General features: G+C 32.3%; 2 protein-coding genes across 3 annotated transcripts in view; one reads left to right on the plus strand and one right to left on the minus strand.

Annotated features, from left to right (window-relative positions):
* The window catches only part of LOC129917873 (sodium-dependent nutrient amino acid transporter 1-like), a 268,552-nt gene that overhangs the window by 35,293 nt on the left and 211,726 nt on the right, over positions 1–21,533 (minus strand). The window lies entirely within an intron of this gene.
* Positions 1,739–20,325, plus strand: LOC129917866 (activated Cdc42 kinase Ack). Of its 2 annotated transcripts, none has more exons than XM_055998054.1 (6): positions 1,739–2,274; positions 13,311–14,455; positions 14,520–14,693; positions 17,326–17,477; positions 17,542–19,261; positions 19,364–20,325. In XM_055998054.1, exons 2-6 carry the CDS (start codon positions 13,359–13,361, stop codon positions 19,461–19,463), a joined length of 3,243 nt encoding a protein of 1,080 aa, XP_055854029.1. In that variant the 5' UTR covers positions 1,739–2,274; positions 13,311–13,358; the 3' UTR covers positions 19,464–20,325. The 2 variants fall into 2 exon arrangements, with proteins under 2 accessions (XP_055854029.1, XP_055854030.1); XM_055998055.1 differs by lacking the exon at positions 1,739–2,274 and adding an exon at positions 13,227–13,245.

Genomic DNA, 21,533 nt, shown 5'->3' on the forward strand with positions numbered 1-21,533 from the left:
ATATGTGTAAAAACTATAAAATAAAGCCTTAAGCCTGAACTAAATCAAAACACAAAGTCGAAAAAGTACAAAAAAGTAAACAAAGCTCAAAATATAGAAATCACATGTATTTTTATCTGATATCTATTGGAAAAAAAATAACTAAAAAAGCTCTTTTGTTTTTTGAAGTTTTAAATTTCAAATAAAAAAAAATTTGAAAAAGCAAACAAAATACAGTCGACTCTATCTAAGTCGAATTTTCATAGGACACGAAAATTGGTTCGAGTTTATAGGAAATTCGAGTAAGAGGCCTCTATTCCACAGTACACATAAAAAGGTAATATATTCCGAACTGACATTGGTCGCCAAATTGTCAAAACATGACACTTTGGCGACCAAAGTCATCTACCGAATTCTTAATTGTTTAAAATACCGACGAAAAACGCACAAAAACCGATAAACTACGCACACCACTAATTTTTAAACAATTATTTACCATTTTCCGCGATGAAACACGAAGAAAATTTGTTATTTTTCAATTTATAATATTTTTAAATGACATTTTATAAATTAAAACAAAAACAAATTTCCTGTTTACTACGATTGAAATATAAAAATTAAAGGCCGACCTGACAGATTGGTGCCCATTTTTGACAAACAAATTTTGACAACGTTCGGAATATATTACCTTATTATGTGTACTGTGCCTCTATTCAATCTTTTTGCTGCAGGCGGTTTCATTAAAAATGGTGAAAAAGTTCGATTTAGAGGGAAATTCGACTTGGATGAAGTTCGACTTAGAGGGAATCGACTGTATTTGAAAAAAATATTTATTTGTGAAAAGAGCTTTTCTTCGAAAATGACAGGAACTATGTGATCGCAGAGCGACCTTACGGAAAGGATATAAAATATTGTTTGAGTGTATTTGTTTTTGAAACTTTGTGAAAATTGAAAGCTTGGTATTGTTCAAGCTTTTTGACTCGAATACTTTTTAAAAATGAAAGAGAGATATACAAACAAGCTACTAGGGGGAACAAGAAAAAACATCGTGTTTACTTTTTTGTACTTTTCTGACTTTGTGTTTTGATGTAGTTCAGGCTTTAACTACATTGGCTCAAAACGTGAAAAAGTACAAAAGTGAAAATTTTCAAACACATTTTTATATGTTTTTCCGGGATAGAAAATTAAAACAAATTATTAGAAAGCTTATTTTTTTGTCTAGAAAACAACTTGTGAACTCTTTTTTACAAAAAAATGGCGCTAGAGAGAAATAAAATATTTTCACTTTTGTACTTTTTCAAAAAGTGGTGAATGTAGTTAAGCCTTAAGGCCTTAACTACATTGGCTCAAAAAGTGAAAAAGTACAAAAATGAAAATTTTCAAACGCATTTTTGTATGGTTTTCGGGCTAGAAAATTAAAACAAATGATGAAAAGCTTATTTTTTCATCCAAAAATCAATTTGTAAACTCTTTTTAACAAAAAAAATTCCGCTAGTGAGAAAAAAAATATTTTCACTTTTTGTACTTTTTCAAAAAATGGTGAATGTAGTTAAGCCTTAATTTACTATAAATGTGAATTTGGCTAATATTTTCTTTATTAAACTCCATACTGTAAACCCACTTCAACTACTCTCTACCATAACTACCGACATCTATCACCATTTCATTGAAACCACATTTCTTTCGTCATTTTTTCTCAAAATTCCAACAACAAATATAAAAAGTGACAGCATCTGCCAAGCTCTCTGCTTTCAGCCATCTGTGTGTGAACGCAGTTCAGTGTACTTTTTTGTTGTAAAAATATCATCCAAAGACAATCCAAAAAAGAAAGAAGAAAAAAATTATTGTCATTCTCGCTTTCTGTCCGTCTCCGTGTGTAGTCCTCGTCCAATTCGTGTTGTGGTGCATGCATATAAGAGTGAGAGAGGTTGAGGTTCTTCCCAACAAAAATTTTTTCTCTATTTGTTGTGTTTTTTTTTTTGCATTTTTTATTTTATTTCCTCACATAAAATTCTAAGAATCACACAAAAAAAACGCGTCGTAACCTTGTCCATAAAAAAATAAATTTACTAAAAAAGTTCAATTCAATGCAAAATAAATAAAAGGAGGAAAAACAAGTGAAAAAACAAAATTTATAAATCATAAAAATGACGCAGTAAAGAAAAAAAAAAAATAAAACCAATAAAACCCAGAGTCGCTGTGTCTACAAAAAAAAAAAACACAAAAAAAAAAGAAATATATTCCCCCACAATCCCATCATAATTCATCCACTAAACAAAATAAAATAAGCAAAGTGTAAGTACATAAAAATATTGTGCATTAGAATTCCACAAAAAAAGTAACCCTCAAAATTTTAGTTCTATTTGCGGATTCTCTTGACCAAATGTCAGAGTTCCATGCGTGTTAATCTAAAAGCCATACTGTTCCCAAGGGATTCATCGACGAGTTGAGTTTCATAAATGGAATGGAAAGTGATGGAGATGAAGAGGGAGAGGGCGATGATGTTGATAGAACAAAACGCTTTGATTTTTGTTTGATTACACACATCTTTTTTGTTGTTGTTGTTCAGGGTTTTCTTCATCTTTTTTTTTTTGCCTTTTGGGCTGCTGCAAAAGTTGCACCTGCTGCTTTTTCTCTCAGATTTCACAAAAGGTGTACAAAAAAAGTACCTACCCAACCTAACCTACCCGAGCTAAAACAGCTTCTACACATGCAAAATAAAATTAAAAAAGAAAATTATAAAAACAACGATGAACAAAAGTGTTATTGCTTTTGTATATTTTTGTATCCTCTTCTGTCGGCCTCAGCCCCGGGCCCAGCAGATACTGCGACTATCTTTTTATAGAGTCTGCGAAAATATTGTTGCTTCTGCTCTGAATTAATTGCAAGTTGCAAGTAGACTCGATTGACTCCAAACTCTGACTTCACTATGTTTTTTCTGCCTCTGCTGTGCCGCCGCTAATTAGGGAGAAGAAAGTTTTTGCAATGTGCCCGGCCCGGCACCGTCCCGTCTGCCATTGCCGCCACTTGCTGCTGCACCAGCTTGAGAGCCACACATTCCCGTCGTTTAGTTTGGTCATGTTCGTGTTTCTTTTTTTCCTTTGTTTTTCTTGCATGAGCGCATCCCCAGAGTTTCTTCTTACGTGATTATAGAAATATTTGCCTTTATGTTTTATTAGTTTAAAATTCCACAAAAGAGAGCGAGAGAAATACCTACTCCGTACACATATGCAAATAATAATAATTGTTGTTTTGAATTTGAAGATTGATGAACCCCCCCAAATCCAAGATCCCACAATGATGGTGATTTTATACAGTTTTGTCTGATCTTCCCACAGTCTCTGTGATGTCTGCTTTCGCTAAACCCATATCAATATTCACTATCTATTCCACTGCAACTCGTGGTTAGATAATCGTCGATAATAAAACATGCCTACATACAAACATGTTATTGGTAAAGCCCAGCCCCAACACAGTTGTTTTTTTTTTTTATCTTTTCTAGCACAGTGACACCTTTGTTATGATTGCCTTGACAGACAGAAAAAATAAAAAAAAAATACCGATAATTTTTAGATTGTTAATGAATGGAGGAAATGGGTATTGACACATTGAAGTAAATTCTCATATCGATTTGCCTATCCCCATCAACGAACGAAGTGGAACGACCAGCACCAGATATATTATATTCGTTAGTGGTCAGTTGGGTGCTAACTTTATATGATTTGATTTTAATAACATTTACCTACGTATTTTGATTTGGATTCTCATGAATATTGAATTTCATGATGTTTTCAAAAACAAACAAATAATATAAAAGTTAATAGTTTGTTTATTTTTATTTTGTTTTTGTCCACAAAAATATAAAATTGTGTTTTGAAATTGCGTTTTTTTTTTCAATAAAGATTATAATATCTTAGGAGGTATTGAGTATTTTGAATAATCAAGTGTTTAATTTTTATTCTATCAACAAAAAGTCGATCAGACAAACTTAATCGAAATAGGTATAAAGTTGCTAATAGATTGGCGCACTATCGGGGAATTTGTATTGTATAATAAAAAAAAACTCAGAACGTGCTTATTTGTGTTGTTTACATACTTGGAAAATCCATTTTGATCAAAAAGTTTAATAAATTATTCGATTGATAATTTGCAAAAAAAAAAAAATACTTCGTTGGATTATTAGTATTAAATCTTCTCGTAAGATTAAAAATATCTAAGTATGTATTAGTAAAGGGGGATTTGTTTGAAAATTGAGATAGTACTCGTAGATGGTTACTTTGACTTTTGAAGAAAACCCAAGCAAGTTTATTTAGTTTTAGTAAACGTAAACTATACCTATTCTTTCTCTAAACATACTGATATTGAATTTTTGGAAAATGGCAGATGAATCCAACTGCGGATAGAATTTTGACACAATCAGCCCAATTCGGAATGAAATCTCCCGGAGAAATGTGTTTAGGAGAAGGGCTCTGAATCGAAAAATTCCAAGAATATCTTTCTTGTTCTGTTTTAATTTTGTTCCATTGTCGTTAATAATAATAAAAAAGCGAAAAAGGCCAAAATTTTGATTGGAAGCCCTTCTCTCGCATTTCCCCGGGTTTCTTCATTCATAATTGGACTGAATATGAAGGGTTTAGAAATTCAAAACCAAGGTGCTATTGGGTTTAGTTTATTTGTTAATTTGGCATACAAATGTCATTTGAGTTAAATCAATGATGCAATATTTTACAATTATATATTTTACATTATTTTTATTAGAAAAATCATATAGGGATTAGTTCATTAATTGGATGTGTTCAAACGTTTAACATAAAGCTATCGGATAGCTTTTTATCGTTGTAAACCATATAACAAAGAAAGAAACGAACCATCTTCTGTCAAAAAATAACCTGAAGGTATCCGAGAATTTTCGGTATACCCAGGTATTCGGGGATCAGCTGATTAGCCTTTTGTATTTTGATTGCTTTTCGCACGATAGATTTTGCAAATACTATGCAACATTCGACTTAAATAAGTTTCTTTTTTCACTATGTACATGGACATAAATGCAGTTCTTTTTTTTTTTTTTTATTTCACAGTGTATTGACATCAATTAACTACTCTAAATAGCGAATAAAAATTCTCTAATTTTTGCAGATTTTAATTTCAACTGCTTAGTCTCCTGGTACAATCTGCGAGACTAATGGAATACTTAAAATAAAACTACCTATACAAATCAAAGGATACGTTTTAATGTAAATTTCACGTTATCTAGGAGAAGGAAAACCTAAAAAAAATAATGTAGTTGTTTTTCAACACTTCCCATCTAATGGTGGCTATCCAACTGCATGTGCCGGATTAGGACCACCCTAATGTACATACATATATAATTGTTGTAGCTGCTTTGTCAAGCTATCTTTCTTTCTTGTTCAAAAAGATATTACAGACACGAATAACCCAGATAGCCTATCCGATAGGTGATTGAATTCACGCATTGTGATACCTACACAAAAACTTAAAATCATAGTGGTAGGTTTAATAGAAATGGCAGTCAGGAAAAAAACTGAAACCCTCAAAACACTTTTTGGTCGGTTGTGATACCACAATATTGCAAGAAATTTCCTCACCAATTGAACCACTTGGAGGTTTTAATCAAGCGGTGATAATTGAAGATGTCTGTGTTGATTTAAGTATTTTTCCAAGTATAATTGGTGTTATAGTTCCATTCCTGGCGAGTTCCTCTAAGAATATCTCAGTGTCCCGGCCCAAAACTGTTCTGACATCTTCATGAGAGATGATCTTCATTCGCGGGCAGTTACGGAGTTTGGCTGGTAAGAAAATCGAGGATTAGTCATACGGGTAACACCTACACGGCTTTATATATTAAATAAGCGAATTCTGATGTATCCACATGATTAACTACAAGTCCTATTCGAAAGAATCTGCACTTAAATTTATGAAAGATCTTAATTCTAAATTGTTAAGATATACATAAAGGACTTTTGCAGTGGCATGCGTCAAATATTGTTTACGGATAAGTAGCTTCGTACATTTAAAATGTTATAACAAACAAAATTATACACTCTATGGCAAATCATGGAAATATGTCAAAATCGTTATATTGACTGCTACGGATCGCGTATGGAAAGCAAGGTTTAAAAATAACAAATACAAAAAAAAAATCATTAAAACAGACTTTATGCGACTTTTACATTTTGATTTTTAATTTCCAGAAAATTAAAATTCCCTCCACATGTACAAACATACATGGAATAAATCAAATGGCCTTTAAGGATCCTGTTGAGTGTGTTCGATGGTCTCTATTTCCAATTCAAAGCAATGTCCTGTATCTAAACATCGTTTAAAAAATAACCCTCAAATCACAAAACAAAAATTAATCCGTAACACGTGCATGTTTTGATGTTTAACAGTTTTAAAATTTGGAATGAGGTGTTGGAAGCTCTTTACAAATGAATACACTTATCCGACAATTTGGGTACCGAATTATGAATATCCTGATTATCTTCATCGCTGTAGCTCTTGCAAATAGGAAATGGGTATTGGTTTATTTTAAAATTATGTAAGTATTTTAAATTAAATTAAAAGCACGGAAAACGATAATCAATTTAATCAATCAGCCAAACGATAAGATAACATAGTACAAATCAAATCTTAATCAACATTTAGTCAAAACGCAAAGATATCAAGGTGAAATATCACAAATTCCTACTTTTATTCTAATATAATATATTGAATAGTTATAAAAAAGTTATAAAAATTAAGTACATGGATTGCGTACCTACCTAACAAAGTTTTAACGTCTGAGCGCAAATTGTCATGATGTCTTTCAATTGAAACAATGTTAATTTATTAATTGTCACACAAGTCCATAATGTACTCGTTTTGTATTAAAAAAAAAATACAAAGATAAAGAGTAGAATGGCATATATGTATTTACATGCATACTCAATAACTGTTGAGTGTAGACGTAGGTTCAGTATTAATAATTTTATAAATCACTTTTGCACTTCCTGCGTCAAATCATTTTTTGCAACTTGCTAAAATCAGCCAAGAATCCTTCAAATTGGCCACTCATGTTGCTAAAATTAAAGAACAACAAAAAAAAAGCAAACTTATTTTTATGAAACCACTTTTTTTTTGGATTTTATTTTATAATTATTTTTATACTTGGTTAGTGTTAAAGGTGAAGAAACGAATGAGCAACCTGCATGAATGTGTACGTTTTTTTTTTGCAAAAGTATCAACAACAACAAAGCATAAAAATATTGTGAAAAGGGAAAGAATCCCCTCGCCGGAAGTCAGATTTTGTATTAATATAATAGGGGTTAGAGGCATATATGAGCACATAAGAAAACGAAAATTACAACGACTCTCCTCTTTCTGATCCATAAAATCGAGTTTCAGGGTCAGTTGCAAATTTGTTCACATAAGTTTGGGTGTGTTGTTGTTGTTTTTGGTTTTGTTTTTGTGCCTTATAAAATTTAGCTTGTGAGTTATCTCATTCTATTTTAATCAGTTAGAGAAAAGTTACTAAAAAAAAGTGTGGTTAGCGTATGCTTGGTGAAAAAAATAATATCAACACTTATAGCACACGACAAGTTGATAAACAAAAGTTTATAATAAACACCATAGTGACATGCCTCGTGCAAGTCTGATGATGATATATTTAGTTTATTGACTCACAACACAACAAATTTTGAACTTTTTTTTGTTCTGAATGTAACCTGCAAGCGCAATTTCATGTTGGAGGGTTTTTTGAAAACTTATCATAGGGAGACATACATATATCATTTATTCTAATTAGTACTTAGAAGGAGGGCAAATGTTTTCCACGAGATATCAGAAGAATCGAAGATCCGATAAAAGGGTAAAAAAGAAATTATGTACTTATAGTCTTAAAATGTTTAAATAGACAAGCAATATTCAAGTTTTTTTTTGTCAACTTATTATTTTCTAGCTGTAGACCAGGGTCGATAATTTTTGAAACCAAAAAAAATCATAGTAGAATGAAACCCATTGGAAAAGGAGGTGAATATGATGAAAATTAAAGGAAAAATAAATTACGGGCGAGCCGAGTTCGGGAAGTGGGTGGGTTGAGTTTTTAATGGTAAAAAATGGTATATCTCGATTTCCGGCAAAACTACAAATCCTATAGAAAAAAGTTGTATTGCAAAGTTGTAGGTAATAAAAAGATCTACAACTTTTGTATCAAATATTTTTTCACATAACCTCAAAATTTATGTGAAAAATTCAAAAAACTGAGTTTTTGGTTTTTTATTTTTATCTTTTTCAAAAACAAAAATTTTTCTACGAAATTTGGTGAAAACTTACCTTATTATGTCCCAAATACACTGTAATTTATTTGATTTTAAATATTAATTTGTTCACCTTATTTTGACTTAATACCAAAAAAACACCCTAATTTTCAATCGAAAATTCACGTGTCAAAATATCAGCTTTTTTCAAAAAGTCAGTGAGCATGACGTTCGTTAAAATGTCTATTTTCTGATGGTGTAAAAAAATTTTACATTAGTATACTATAGAACATGTTCTAGTAAAATTCAAAAAATGAAAAAAGCTTGAATTCGAAAAAAAAATTTTATCATTGTTTACAATTTTGGCCTATTTATTCAAATTTACACTTTAATTACTCAAAAAACGTAAGATTTCATGTAACATTGATTAATCTTACGTTTTTTGAGTAATTAAAGTGTAAATTTGAATAAATAGGCCAAAATTGTAAACAATGATAAAAATTTTTTTTCGAATTCAAGCTTTTTTCAGTTTTTGAATTTTACTAGAACATGTTCTATAGTATACTAATGTAAAATTTTTTTACACCATCAGAAAATAGACATTTTAACGAACGTCATGCTCACTGACTTTTTGAAAAAAGCTGATATTTTGACACGTGAATTTTCGATTGAAAATTAGGGTGTTTTTTTGGTATTAAGTCAAAATAAGGTGAACAAATTAATATTTAAAATCAAATAAATTACAGTGTATTTGGGACATAATAAGGTAAGTTTTCACCAAATTTCGTAGACAAATTTTTGTTTTTGAAAAAGATAAAAATAAAAAACCAAAAACTCGGTTTTTTGAATTTTTCACATAAATTTTGAGGTTATGTGAAAAAATATTTGATTAAAAAGTTGTAGATCTTTTTATTACCTACAACTTTGCAATACAACTTTTTACTATAGGATTTGTAGTTTTGCCGGAAATCGAGATATACCATTTTTTACCATTAAAAACTCAACCCACCCACTTCCCGAACTCGGCTCGCCCGTAATTTATTTTTCCTTTCATTCTTATCATATTTCCCTCCTTTTCCAATGGGTTTCATCCTACTATAATTTTTTTGTACTTTTTAATGTTTTTGAAGGCATCGGCACTGGTCTACTGACCCGGGAGACGATGTTTTATCCCTCTTTTTAGAAGCTTATATAAGAAAAGTAAAATTTGCGGATTTTGAGCTTAAAATCATATTTTTGATTCCAACCGCAAATTTTGTGTGTCACAGTATAGCGCCCAGAAAAAATCTAGAAATAAATACGGACAAAAAATGTTTGCTAAGTTTAAGAGCGATCTTTCAACTTATCTTATAAAATTACATCTGCAATTACACTTTGCGTTTGAATATCTCAATATTTCCAAACCCAATTTTAATTCAACTTGAGATATTGAGATATCTGGGCTCATCCATGCGTCATTGGTCAACTTGCCAACTTCCCAAAAAGTTGATTCAAGTCGATCTACTCCGTGACGTTCCGGGGCAAAGACGGAATCATTTAATCAACTCCTAACTGTCCACTTACTAACGACGGTTCTTCATAACTGCCTGAGATGTGCATGGACATGAAATCCAGTTAAATGACGATTTATACAGAAATATTTTCCAAGACAGAAGAGAGTGATTCCATTTTTTTCCTCGCAACTGTATAAATCACGACATAATGTAAACAACTTCTGTAGGGTTGTTGTATTTTAAACTAAACTCCTGAAGCGTATAAACATTTTGAAAATGAACTTGAGATACTTCACTTTTCAGTCAAGTATGTTTCACGTAGAAGCCAATTGATAAACGCTGTCTAATCAAAAAACTACTATTTGCTCCTCTTTTAATCAAGTCAATTACATACTTGAAATTTTAACAAACCACTTTGTAATGCATATCAAAATATCTTTGAAATCAATAACCAAAATAATGACGTCTATTTACCTCTAACGAACCATGTAACACTAGTTAGTTGCACGTTAAAATTATTTATAAATCAAATTTGGTTGTTGATTAAAGTCCATTATGCGTTTTAATTTAGTAACACTTCATTCCAATTAAAGCCAAAGTAAGTTTCATAAAGAATTTAAGAGTAAATAAATACTTTGCTGTTGCTGCCAAATATGAAAAAGAAAATCAATACAAGAAATGGTCCATCTGAATTAGGTTTTAACCTTGAAACCCAGTTACACTGCATGAGCATGAATGATATATTTTTATTGAATTTGTTTCGTAATCACTCAAAAGCTTTTAGATTTATTTGTATTTTATAGTTAAAAACATATCTAAATGACTAAATGTCTATTTAGAGATCCATTACAACATAACAAGCAAAAGTAAGATGTTAGTGTGCTTTATTCAAACACATTTTGGATAAGGAGGTTAGATATTTTTGTTCACATTAATTTGGATTGACAATAATCATGTACAGGGTTTTTTGTTTGCTTTAAGGCGTTCCACATTTTGATCTTTGCACTTAAAGAATCGTTAATGTATAAGCCAAATTTTACGGAATTTCAAAATTAGATACATAAGGGTCAATAATTTTATTTTTGATTAAAATATGTAACTTAAATTCTTTACGGGATTTCTTATGCAAATGGCCAAGGATAGGATGGATAGGTGTGCCTAAAACTTAAAAAAAAAGGCAAGACAAAACACACTAAAAGGCATTAAAAGGCATTATTAAAAAAAAAATTTAAATCTTCAACCAACAAGCGCCTGTGATAGTCCCTTAACAGCGCCTTTAAAGAGCAGAAAGTTTTCTTTACATGTACAGAAACGTAGAGTGCTGTATTTGGAGCCTATTTGAAGCACTCAAAATCACCCACTTCAATATTTACAGTGAGCTCTTGGTTTGCGTCCCCTCTTACAACGCAACTTATTTGGTCTATTCTCAAGCCCTTTTTCGCAGAAAAAATCAGATTTGAACTTCTCAAACATAATTTTGCTGTTTATAAGTTACTCTTGATACTGTCCAAAATCTGGAAAACTTTGTTTTGTTTGTTTTTTTCTTTCTTTTTAAATCGACAAGCACCGCTGCCGGTTGTCGGCCGCGGAATAGAACATAGAAGGCAGTCAATAGTAGGGATGGTACTCAAACAAGTAACAAAGATCTATTCACACGAACATTTTTTTTTTTTTTGTTCAGCTAATTAATCAACCATATTGAGAGTTTTCGACGTGAAAAACATTTCACTCGGAAAAATTACATTCACTTTTCCCGTTAACTCGAAAAACTCGTATTTTTCCCAGGTAATATGCGAGGTAATTGACCGTTCGTTTCTCACTTACATAAATTTTGGTGCCATTGAAACTAGTTTAGCGAAAATTTTTAAAATTTTAAGCATAAAAAACAAAAACGAAAGAAAAGGCAAAATAAAATACATAATACTTGGCAAGAGCGGAACGTCAAAATTGTTTATTTTTAATTCATAGTGTCGTATGAGTGTGCAAGACAAAAAAGACAAATACTACAAAATCCGATGTTGAAAATCTTCATGGATCTGCGCCGAACAGCAGATCGAAACTATTTAATGTTATTTCTTAGTTCTTTAAAAGAGAAGTTTACTTTTCTTGGTCTTAAGCGTTTATCAATGGTGATTTTCGGTTTGATTTCTCAATTAATGAAATTTGAACTATGGCTAAGTAGAGTACATGTAAACAAAGTCTTTGATTGCTTCGAAGTTCCATCCTGACGTTTAGTTCGCGGATGTTATAGGACAAATTAATGTTCTCAATCACATTTTATAATAATTTGTTTTGTTGTTAACAGCTATAGCCAATTTCGACGCATCCGTAATATTAAAAATGCTTCACTATTACAGTCTAGCCGTATTCAAGCGAACGAGTTTGGCACGGATGTCGAGACTAGATAAATATATGTTGTGTTTTTTTTATCCAAAATATCTTGCAGTGTGAAAGGTTGGTCGTTGATAGTGGTCGATGTTCTAAGCTATTCTCAACTGGTAATCCTGAAAAGATTGTTTAACCCGAGACAGTAAAAAAATGCGAAACCTGGAAAAGTTTGGCTTTCTATTTCAAAAAAAAAAAAAAAAAATAAACTGTATAAACGATCTCCCTGTCAGAACTTAAGCTAGTAATTAATGGTGATTCGAGGCAGCCTTGTACAATTCAAGGCTCTGGGCGAATTATTTAACTGCATCAGACCTGTATAATCCAGATCTGAAGTTCATTGTCTATAATTCGTTTGCATGGATCTAATAATATTTCAGCTCCGAGGTATATCGTTGCTTCTTTACATTACGTTACTCGGTAGTATGCGTTACCTTTATTATCCGATATCCGAATTTTTTTCTATCCACTTATCGCCAATCGGTTGCATGTTATAGGAATAATAAATATTGGTTAACAGTATCTAACATTTTGTATAAATAAACAAATATATACAAATTAAAAAAAAAAACAGCTCTCGACACCTGACAGATGATGATAATACAACGCAAATTGATTGCATTATTCACCGAGCTTAAATATAGGTACACAAAAAAAAACATCTCATTTTGATATTTTTGTATAGATTCTAGAATAGGTATTTCCATTATTTTCTTCTATCATTCGAGTCACTTTTATCAAATCAACTACATTTTTTAGCCCCAAATTATTATAACTAGTATATCAAAAAGTCAAAAACTATCCTCTTCAAGAAATAAAACTTAATCTGATCTTTCAACGTCAAGTTTTCTTTAGAATAGAACTATGGGCATTACGACAAACTTTAAATTGATTAATTATTTGCTTGATTGTGTGAGCTTGCTGTGTTCATATGAATATTTTGAAAATTCATCATTCTAGTATTCATCAGTGTGCTTTACATCGTCCATATAAACTTCATCGCCTCGTCTGTGGCGCTATTTTATCTAGCAATTTATTTATTGTTTTTTTTTTTTTTGTTCTTCCATACAAAACATATGTTTTAAGATAAGAAGAACAACAGGAAATTGCGTTCGCAATGCACTCTCTTGACCGTGATTAATATTTCCCAACTGTACGAGTATGTGTTTATCTTATTTTTCAATATTTATTATTCCAGAGCATCGACGTTAACGCACTTTAATATTCATCATTCATCACATTCTCGATGGCTGATACAGAAACAGAATGGTTGGAAGATCTTTTAAGAGAGGTGCAATTGGAACAATTCCTTGCAAGAATTCGTGATGATTTGCAAGTAACACGATTAGCACATTTTGATTATGTCCAGCCAACTGACCTGGAACGTTGTGGACTGGGTAAACCGGCAATCCGACGACTCATGGAAGCCGTTCGAAAGAAAAAAGCACATCAATGGAGAAAGAATATCCTTTCCAAACTAATTGGCGGAGGAAAACAGCCCAGTAAGAAGCAATCAAATGTACCAAAAGAGAACCAATCAACACAGCTGACGTGTCTGATTCATGAAAAAGATGTAACGTTGGGAATTAAATTAGGTGATGGTTCTTTCGGAGTTGTTCGCAAGGGTGAATGGACGACTCCTTCAAATCGAATCCTACAGGTGGCAGTTAAAGTGCTCAAATCGGACAATCTCACACAGCCAGGTATCATTGATGACTTTTTTCGCGAGGTGCAAGCTATGCACGCTCTGGATCATCCAAATTTAGTGCGTTTACATGGAGTTGTTCTATCGCAGCCAATGATGATGATTACAGAATTGGCGGAGAGAGGTTCTCTACTGGACACAATGCGAAAGCAATGTAAACATACTCCTCTGAGGAATATCTGGATTTGGTCAGTCCAAATATCGACTGGAATGGCGTACTTGGAACACAAACGTTTTCTACATCGAGACCTGGCTTGTCGAAATGTGCTTTTAGCTGCGGGGAATAAAATAAAAATCGGTGACTTTGGACTGATGCGAGCATTGCCTCAGGAAGACGATTGCTATGTGATGTCAGAGCACAAGAAGGTTCCGTTTCCATGGTGTGCTCCTGAATCGTTGCGGTATCGACAGTTTAGCCATGCATCTGATACATGGATGTTTGGTGTCACGCTGTGGGAAATGTTTACATTTGGAGAAGACCCCTGGGTAGGTCTGAATGGGTCTCAGATATTGAGAAAAATTGATAGAGAGGGCGAGCGATTGCATCATCCCGAAGCCTGTCCACCGGATGTTTATGAATTAATGCTGCAGTGTTGGGATAAGACACCTTCAGAAAGACCTACATTTGCTGCTATCAAGTAAGTAGTAGTAGATAATACATTGTGAGATTTTTTTGGAATTAAAGTGATTATTTTTTTTCAGAGAGTTTCTAAATGGTGCAGAACCACAATTATTGAAAGCGATAAAACCTTTCCACGAAGCAAACAAATTGGACATCGAAGTGAACGATATAATTGCGATAGTCGATGGCCGTCCGGAATTAAAGTTTATCAAAGGACAGAACCAGAGAACTTTTGAAGTTGGAATATTCCCAAGGTATACAATCTCGACGGTGCTTATTTATTTGACACTTCATTAGCAGTTATTTATGTCGTAGGTAGTCTACAGTTTAAGTGATAGAAATTATTCTTTGCTTAATAGTTAACGTTAAGTCTTCAATGCACAGTATTAAAGCTAGCACTGGAGTAGAAACGAAATTTTCATCAAAAAAATCGTTTGTTTGTGTTTTGGAACTTAACATCCGAAAGCTTCTACTTCGAAATTCGTTTGGTAAATTTCAAGGTTTTTACATATTCTTGTAACATTACATGCCTCTTTCTAGCAGATATGAGAAATAAGCTTTATAGCCCAGTAGAGAAATACCGCTTTTCTGATTTTTGTTTTTCTAAATTTTCGGACACGATTATCAAAGCAACACTGTGCTCACTACTTATTAATTTCAGCTTCTAGAAACTAATTTTGTACAAAAATGATGCATTACATCTTTGAAGATTATAAAATTTCAAATAATTGGAGCATAAACTATTTCTGTAGGTTTTATAGTTTGCAACATAGTGTTTTTCGTCAAAATCGAATATGATTCGATTCGATTCAAAGCTGTTTAAAGCAGAAATAGTTTTAATAGAAATAGATTTCGTTCCAACTCTTCGGATACCAAACCTTTTGAAAAGTGAATTTTCAGGCATTGAGAGGTGTTTTAGAAAATTCGAAACAAGAAAATTGTTGCAAAGATCTAACGGCCAATTTGTTCACCTAAGTATATACTCTACTCAGCCAGACTAGATGCAAGTAATAATGCGTCTACACTATCGATTTTAAGGTCCTTACTAATGCCGAGTTGTAATTAAATAAATAGAATGCTAAATAAATAGAATAAGGTCATCGGTTGTTTGTGGTCATCAGTACTCTATAAAAACATAGATTTAAAGAGGATGCAAATGAATTAAAAATCGATTAGAACAAGCTAATATTGCATTTCATATAGCTCCCAATTATTAGGTATTAAGTCTAGCCCATTGCAATAAAAGGTTAAAAATAGATAACAAGATTTTAAAAGGACCGATGAACTACCAGGCAGAAATACAGTAAAAAAAATTACTTTAAACTGCTAAGTGATTTATGTATTCCCGAGTTATACTGAAAGTTTCAGGTATAAAGCTCATCTGAAACATTTTATCTATCGGTCTGTTTATTATAAAAATTCTACGTCTAGTTAATTGTATCAAACTCAAATATAGAGTGTCTCAATATTACAACTATAATCTACAATTTTTACTAAAAATTAAGAGAAGAATTCGTTATTGCAGTGAAAATCCATTATCAAAATGTGGAACTTTACTCTGAGACCGCTCTGCCGGACTTATTATAGGAGTTCTTGTGTAAGCCTTAAAAATAACGCAGCTCAAGACTAAGATCTAACACGTCATCAATGAGATACACATACACCATTATCAAAAAGTCATTCAAACGTTTTTTTTTATCAATTGAACCGATTAGGTCAGAAAAAGAAAAAAATCTGATAATGATATGAAGTAGTAGAGGTATGCAATGAATGACTTAAAACTTCTTCCAAGACATTCGATTTTACTTCAAATACCTCATTCGCTCCATTCAAATTATTCAAAACAAAACGAATTAATGTTCTCCTATAGCATTACCGAGGGAGTATTTCACCCAAATTTATTTCAAAACATTTAGTTCAGAATACCCATAAAAATGGGTACTCGTAAGCAAATATACCGAGTACACCAAATACTCTAACTGATGTAGGTGTACCCATAATTATTGCTGACTAACGCTTAGTATATGTGTTTATTTCTTTGAAATTTTTTGTTTGACGTTACAATTCGCACATTTCTTTTCTGAAATTACGATGCAAAAACATTATTTGCTCACTCAAACCGGTTTGATACAAGTTATACTAGGAAACAGCGCTTATTGCTTTAATTCCTTTCAAACCCCTCCCTATTTTCCTAACGGTCGTAATGTGTTCATCATTCATTAAGTTAAGATCAATTTTGTGATAACACACGGCAAATTTAACCAAAATCGTTATATGGGCCACTCAGTTTCGGGTGAATTTTAAAGAGAAATGTAGTTTTGATTGTAGGAAGTCAAAAATTAATATCACTGCTTTTAGAGAATGGAAAAGAAAACATCCTGTGTTTCGTTTTTGGACGAAGAATACAAAATCGTTTCCAGAGCTACACATTTCATGCTTCGGCCGTAATGAGTAGAAAAAGAAAATAAGTCGTTTCGAACTGGAAATAGTAACCAAATGTCAAAAGCGCAACTAAATGCCACCTAACTTTTTATGACATCTGACCAATCAGAGCCTTAAAAAATTCAGATCGTAAATTCAGGTCCTGCATTGATCGCAAGGAATTTCAATATTATGAAATTATTTTTAAACCAGTTTTTTGAAAAGGGATCAAGGATTTTTTAAACCTGGTTTTTATGTTTCGATTTTTAGATTAGAATTTTTATTTTTAAATTTTTTACCATAAAAACTAGTACGACCTAGTCGTGAATTTTATTTTTATTTTGACAAAAAAAAAATTTATTGGTTTAGGAAGTTAACAATTCTTAACATCGAGACATAAAAAATAAAAATTCAAAAAGTTATCAAAAAATCAAATTGAAACTGTTTTTTTTTTTTTAATTTCAGGAATATATTAGAAAAGCGCAAAGTAAATGATCTAATTCGGTCCTCAAATGATGGACTGCGTCAGGTTGGAGGAGGGCATGGATCTCCTTTTGGATTTTGTTGGGGTGGACCAGCATTAGGTGCACCACCAATTCAAACAGATGGTGAAGGAGGTAAAAAAATAAAATCAATCCTACCGCATTTATTAACTTGATTTTTTTCCTTCCTATTTTCTAGATAACCGCAATCGCAAAAGTGCCTCTTTTCAAATCAAAGAACGCAAGTCTTCCACATTCAAACAATTCGCCTACAATAAGCTTGTGAACGAACGAGGTGCAGCCACTGGTCAGCTTTTACAACACCGATCGTCCATGCCACCAAAGCTTAGTAATATGACTAGCAATGGACATCAAGCCCAACAGAAGGAAGGAATTTTGATAGATATTTCTCCAGAATTCGGAGTTTTAGAATCTGGTCAGAGTGCATCATCGTTGAAAGTTGATAGCTCCTTCTGTATTTTGGATGCACCCATAGATGTTCCAACCGAAGAGACACCCCAACAAGAACAGCTACCATCACAGCCAACGGCAGCACAGTTTCAGCTACCAACGCGTTTGGAACCACCTCCATATCAAATGCCTCCAACATATTCAAATACATTAGAATTTACTCAAACGGTGGCTAGGGACCCCTTTGATACTTCTGATATCGAGACCACCCCTAGCGATGGCCTTTATTCAAATGTAAATAAACAACCGATAAGTGAGGATACTCAAGAGCAAGGTGCCTCATCATCCGTTTTCAATAGTCCGATGGCGCGGAAAAGTCTTATGTTCTCCCAAAATAAAGAGAACATTCCGCAAGATCCTCAAAAGCCACCAGAAATGGCAAGTGCCGTTATGCAGTTTACATCAAATTCCAATGAATCTCTTGGTGCCAGCCTAAACAATTTAAGTCTCGAGAGTTCTGGAGCGTCTGAAAAAATGCTCGACAAGTCTTTCATCGCTGAACTGGAGAAGGACATGTATAAACGTCCTGGAAGTCAAACGGATTTTGAGCGCAATTCATCACAAATGTATGCCAACAAGGAAGCAATGTATAAGAATAATCTAACTCCCTTGAAAAATATCAATTCTTCGCCTCCATCGAATGGTGCCTCACCAAAGATCAAAAATGAGCGATACGGCTCTGTGATCGTAGACAATCGTAACAATAGTTTGTACGGAAGTGATGTTGAGCTGAGACAAAAACAAATCAACACCGAACAACAACAACAGCAGCAGCCTAGTACAACTTCGGTGGTGAATCAAATTTGGTACGAAAAAGTTGCTGGCCGAGAATATTACTCTCAACCGCCAGTAGACTTTTATCAGAACACATTTGCACAGCAACAAAGTGGCAGTGAGATGTTGCAGCAGCAGCAAAATAATAACAATTTCGTTCGTCCCGCGCTCCAAAAAACATCGAATATTTATAACTCGGTGCCTACAAGTGTGTATGGAGTTGTTCCAAGGGATTTTTACGATTCCGTAGCGCCCACTCCCTCCACATACTATGGCCAGGTGCCTTTGAATGGTGGTGGAGCAATGCATGCAGGAGCAGCTATATATTCGAATGGAGCGGCTGCTCAACTCAATCCTGTGATATACGATGAAGTCTCAATGGAAGACTATCTGAGACCAACTCGACCAGCTCCATTGGCACCACCACAACTATCTGCCCAGCAGATCCAACGAAGACTGGAAAAGTTGAAGATGCAACAGGAAAATGGTGAGGCTGGTGCCGCGGCCACATCAATCTATGGCTCAATCGAAGCCCTTGAAAACCAAATGATAACTAGCATTTTAAAGGATCTAGGACCGCCTGCCACTGAATCTGATATAAGGTCGGCGTTGCGAGCGTCAGGAGGAGATCCAAATATTGCCATTCGATTTTACAAAATCGATCAATTGACAAGGTAAGTAAATTTTCTTATACAAAATTAAGACAAATTGTTTTGTCAAAAACTCTTAAATATAAGTAGGTTCCAAATTAACTAAAATATTTTTTTATTTGCTAGACTCGGTCTTGCTAATCGTCCCCAGTGTGAGCAGGCTCTCCAAAAAACTGGATGGAGTGTTGAATTAGCAGCCGCCGTTCTCCTTGAATCCACTTCATAAATTAATAACCTACCACATAGTACTATTACTTAACAGATCATTCCGATGTGCCCAGTATAATCTCCAAAATGTGTCTGTTTTATTAACAAAAAAGAGTACATTTTGTGAAAAAGTCACAAAACCCCCACAAAAAATTATAAGAAAAATCGAATTTCACTCTATCGATGTCAATTGTATCCCCCCAAAAACCGAATAATGTATTGCTATATGAACAAATCTGACATTTTAACAACTTGCTATTAAATTAGTTGGCTAAGGCGTTTTTTAATCGAGTTCCTTAACAATAATATTTTAATATAATTTTGTATTACTTTTCAAGAACTCAAATAATGCAAAACCCTTACTGACTCCATGATAGCTTTGAATGTTTTCGATTAGTTGTAAGTTTTAATGAAAAAAAAAAAAGATAAAGTAATATGTAGCTAGAAATAATATTTTAAATTTTATTTTATTTTTTTTATTATTATTATTATTTACTATGAAACATGACTATATATAAATTATTTTAGATACTCTTAATTCAAAAAACAAACAAATAAAAAAAATACTCTGTCCTTTGTTGAAATCCAGGATACAAAATATATATTTTACGAGAAACATAATAATATTACTTATATATATATACATATTAAGTTTAAACGGATTCTATGTAAATAAAACGAATATTTTATTTTAAATAAATAAGTAAAGACAAGAAAAAAAAACAAAACAACTGACATCACGACTTCAAGTTAATGTATTAATTGTGAAGCAAACCATGATAATAAGAAAACAAAAATAAACAAACTGAAATATATGTATACATATAAATATATGTAAGTGTAAAGTTCTAAATAAATGAATTTATTGCAAAAAAAATGCATGTGATGTAAATTTTAGTTTTATTGTAATATTTAACTTTTGGCAAAAGAAAAATTGAATCAGTCTGCTTCATACCATTTCCCTTGTTAACTGGTATTAGACCTCAAGGTAACCCAGTGAAATTTGAATTATAAGGAATGGATTAGCTTGGAATGGCGGAGAGCTAGACTTATAACTTTGTTCAGTGGATCTTCTCTTTATTTTGTTACGAAAGTAAATCCCATTCAAAAGTGTTTTCCGTTTCGTTTTTGAATTTGGTACTCTGTAAAGCATTCGAAGATCATGATATTCAAAATTAAACAAAATTAATATCCCGTTTATTTACACAAGAATGTAGAATACATCACAAATCAATCGATATGACTACTTAAGAAATGGTGGAGACTTTCTGTGCAGGCGAGCACAAACACAAAACCACCTACTCTACAAAGGGCATCAACTTTTCAACGCACTTCCGAATTGAGTCATAAATTTAACAAAGTTCTTTAACTTTTTATTGAAAAACAATATTTTGAAATTTTCTTTAAATAGAAATAAGAGTTTTTCAAACTAATTAAGTTTTTTTCGAGTTTTTAATTACTATTTCTTTTGTGATTTGTGAAATCAAGTGGTCACAGTTTTTTTTTAATTCATTTAATTTGAGTTAGAAAAACAGTTAAAATTTAAAAACTTCTACTTATGGTTATTTAATTTAAGTTATTGTGGCTTATTAAAATCCATTTTATTTAACATCAGCCATTTTTATATAAAAATAATATTGAATATTTCTACGTGGTTATATATAACACAAATACGCTGAACAACTATTTAACATTGAAATTTAGGAAACAAAAAAATAATTCTTTAACAGTATTAATTTAGTATTAAAGCTTGAAAAAAACTTTTCAAGCCCTCCTCCAATTTTTTCTTTTACCCTTAATTGTTGTTTTAGAACAAGCGAATTTAGAAATTTTCACACAAAGTTGCTTAGAATGTTAAAGCTTTTTATTAATTTTAATTTTATCATTGATCTAAAAAGAATTGTTGAAAAAAAAGTTGATTTAAACGAAAACACATTTTTAAATGGTTTTAATCTCCAAATGATTGAATTGATTTTTGTATAACAAAGATCTGTTGGAATTTGATTTTTTGTATACAAAAATTTTGTATAAAAAAAATATTTAGTACGCCATTTTGAAGTAATTATTTTTTCAGATACTCAAACATTTT

Source organism: Episyrphus balteatus, chromosome 4 (genome assembly GCF_945859705.1).
Source record: "Episyrphus balteatus chromosome 4, idEpiBalt1.1, whole genome shotgun sequence".
Classification (NCBI taxonomy): domain Eukaryota; kingdom Metazoa; phylum Arthropoda; class Insecta; order Diptera; family Syrphidae; genus Episyrphus; species Episyrphus balteatus.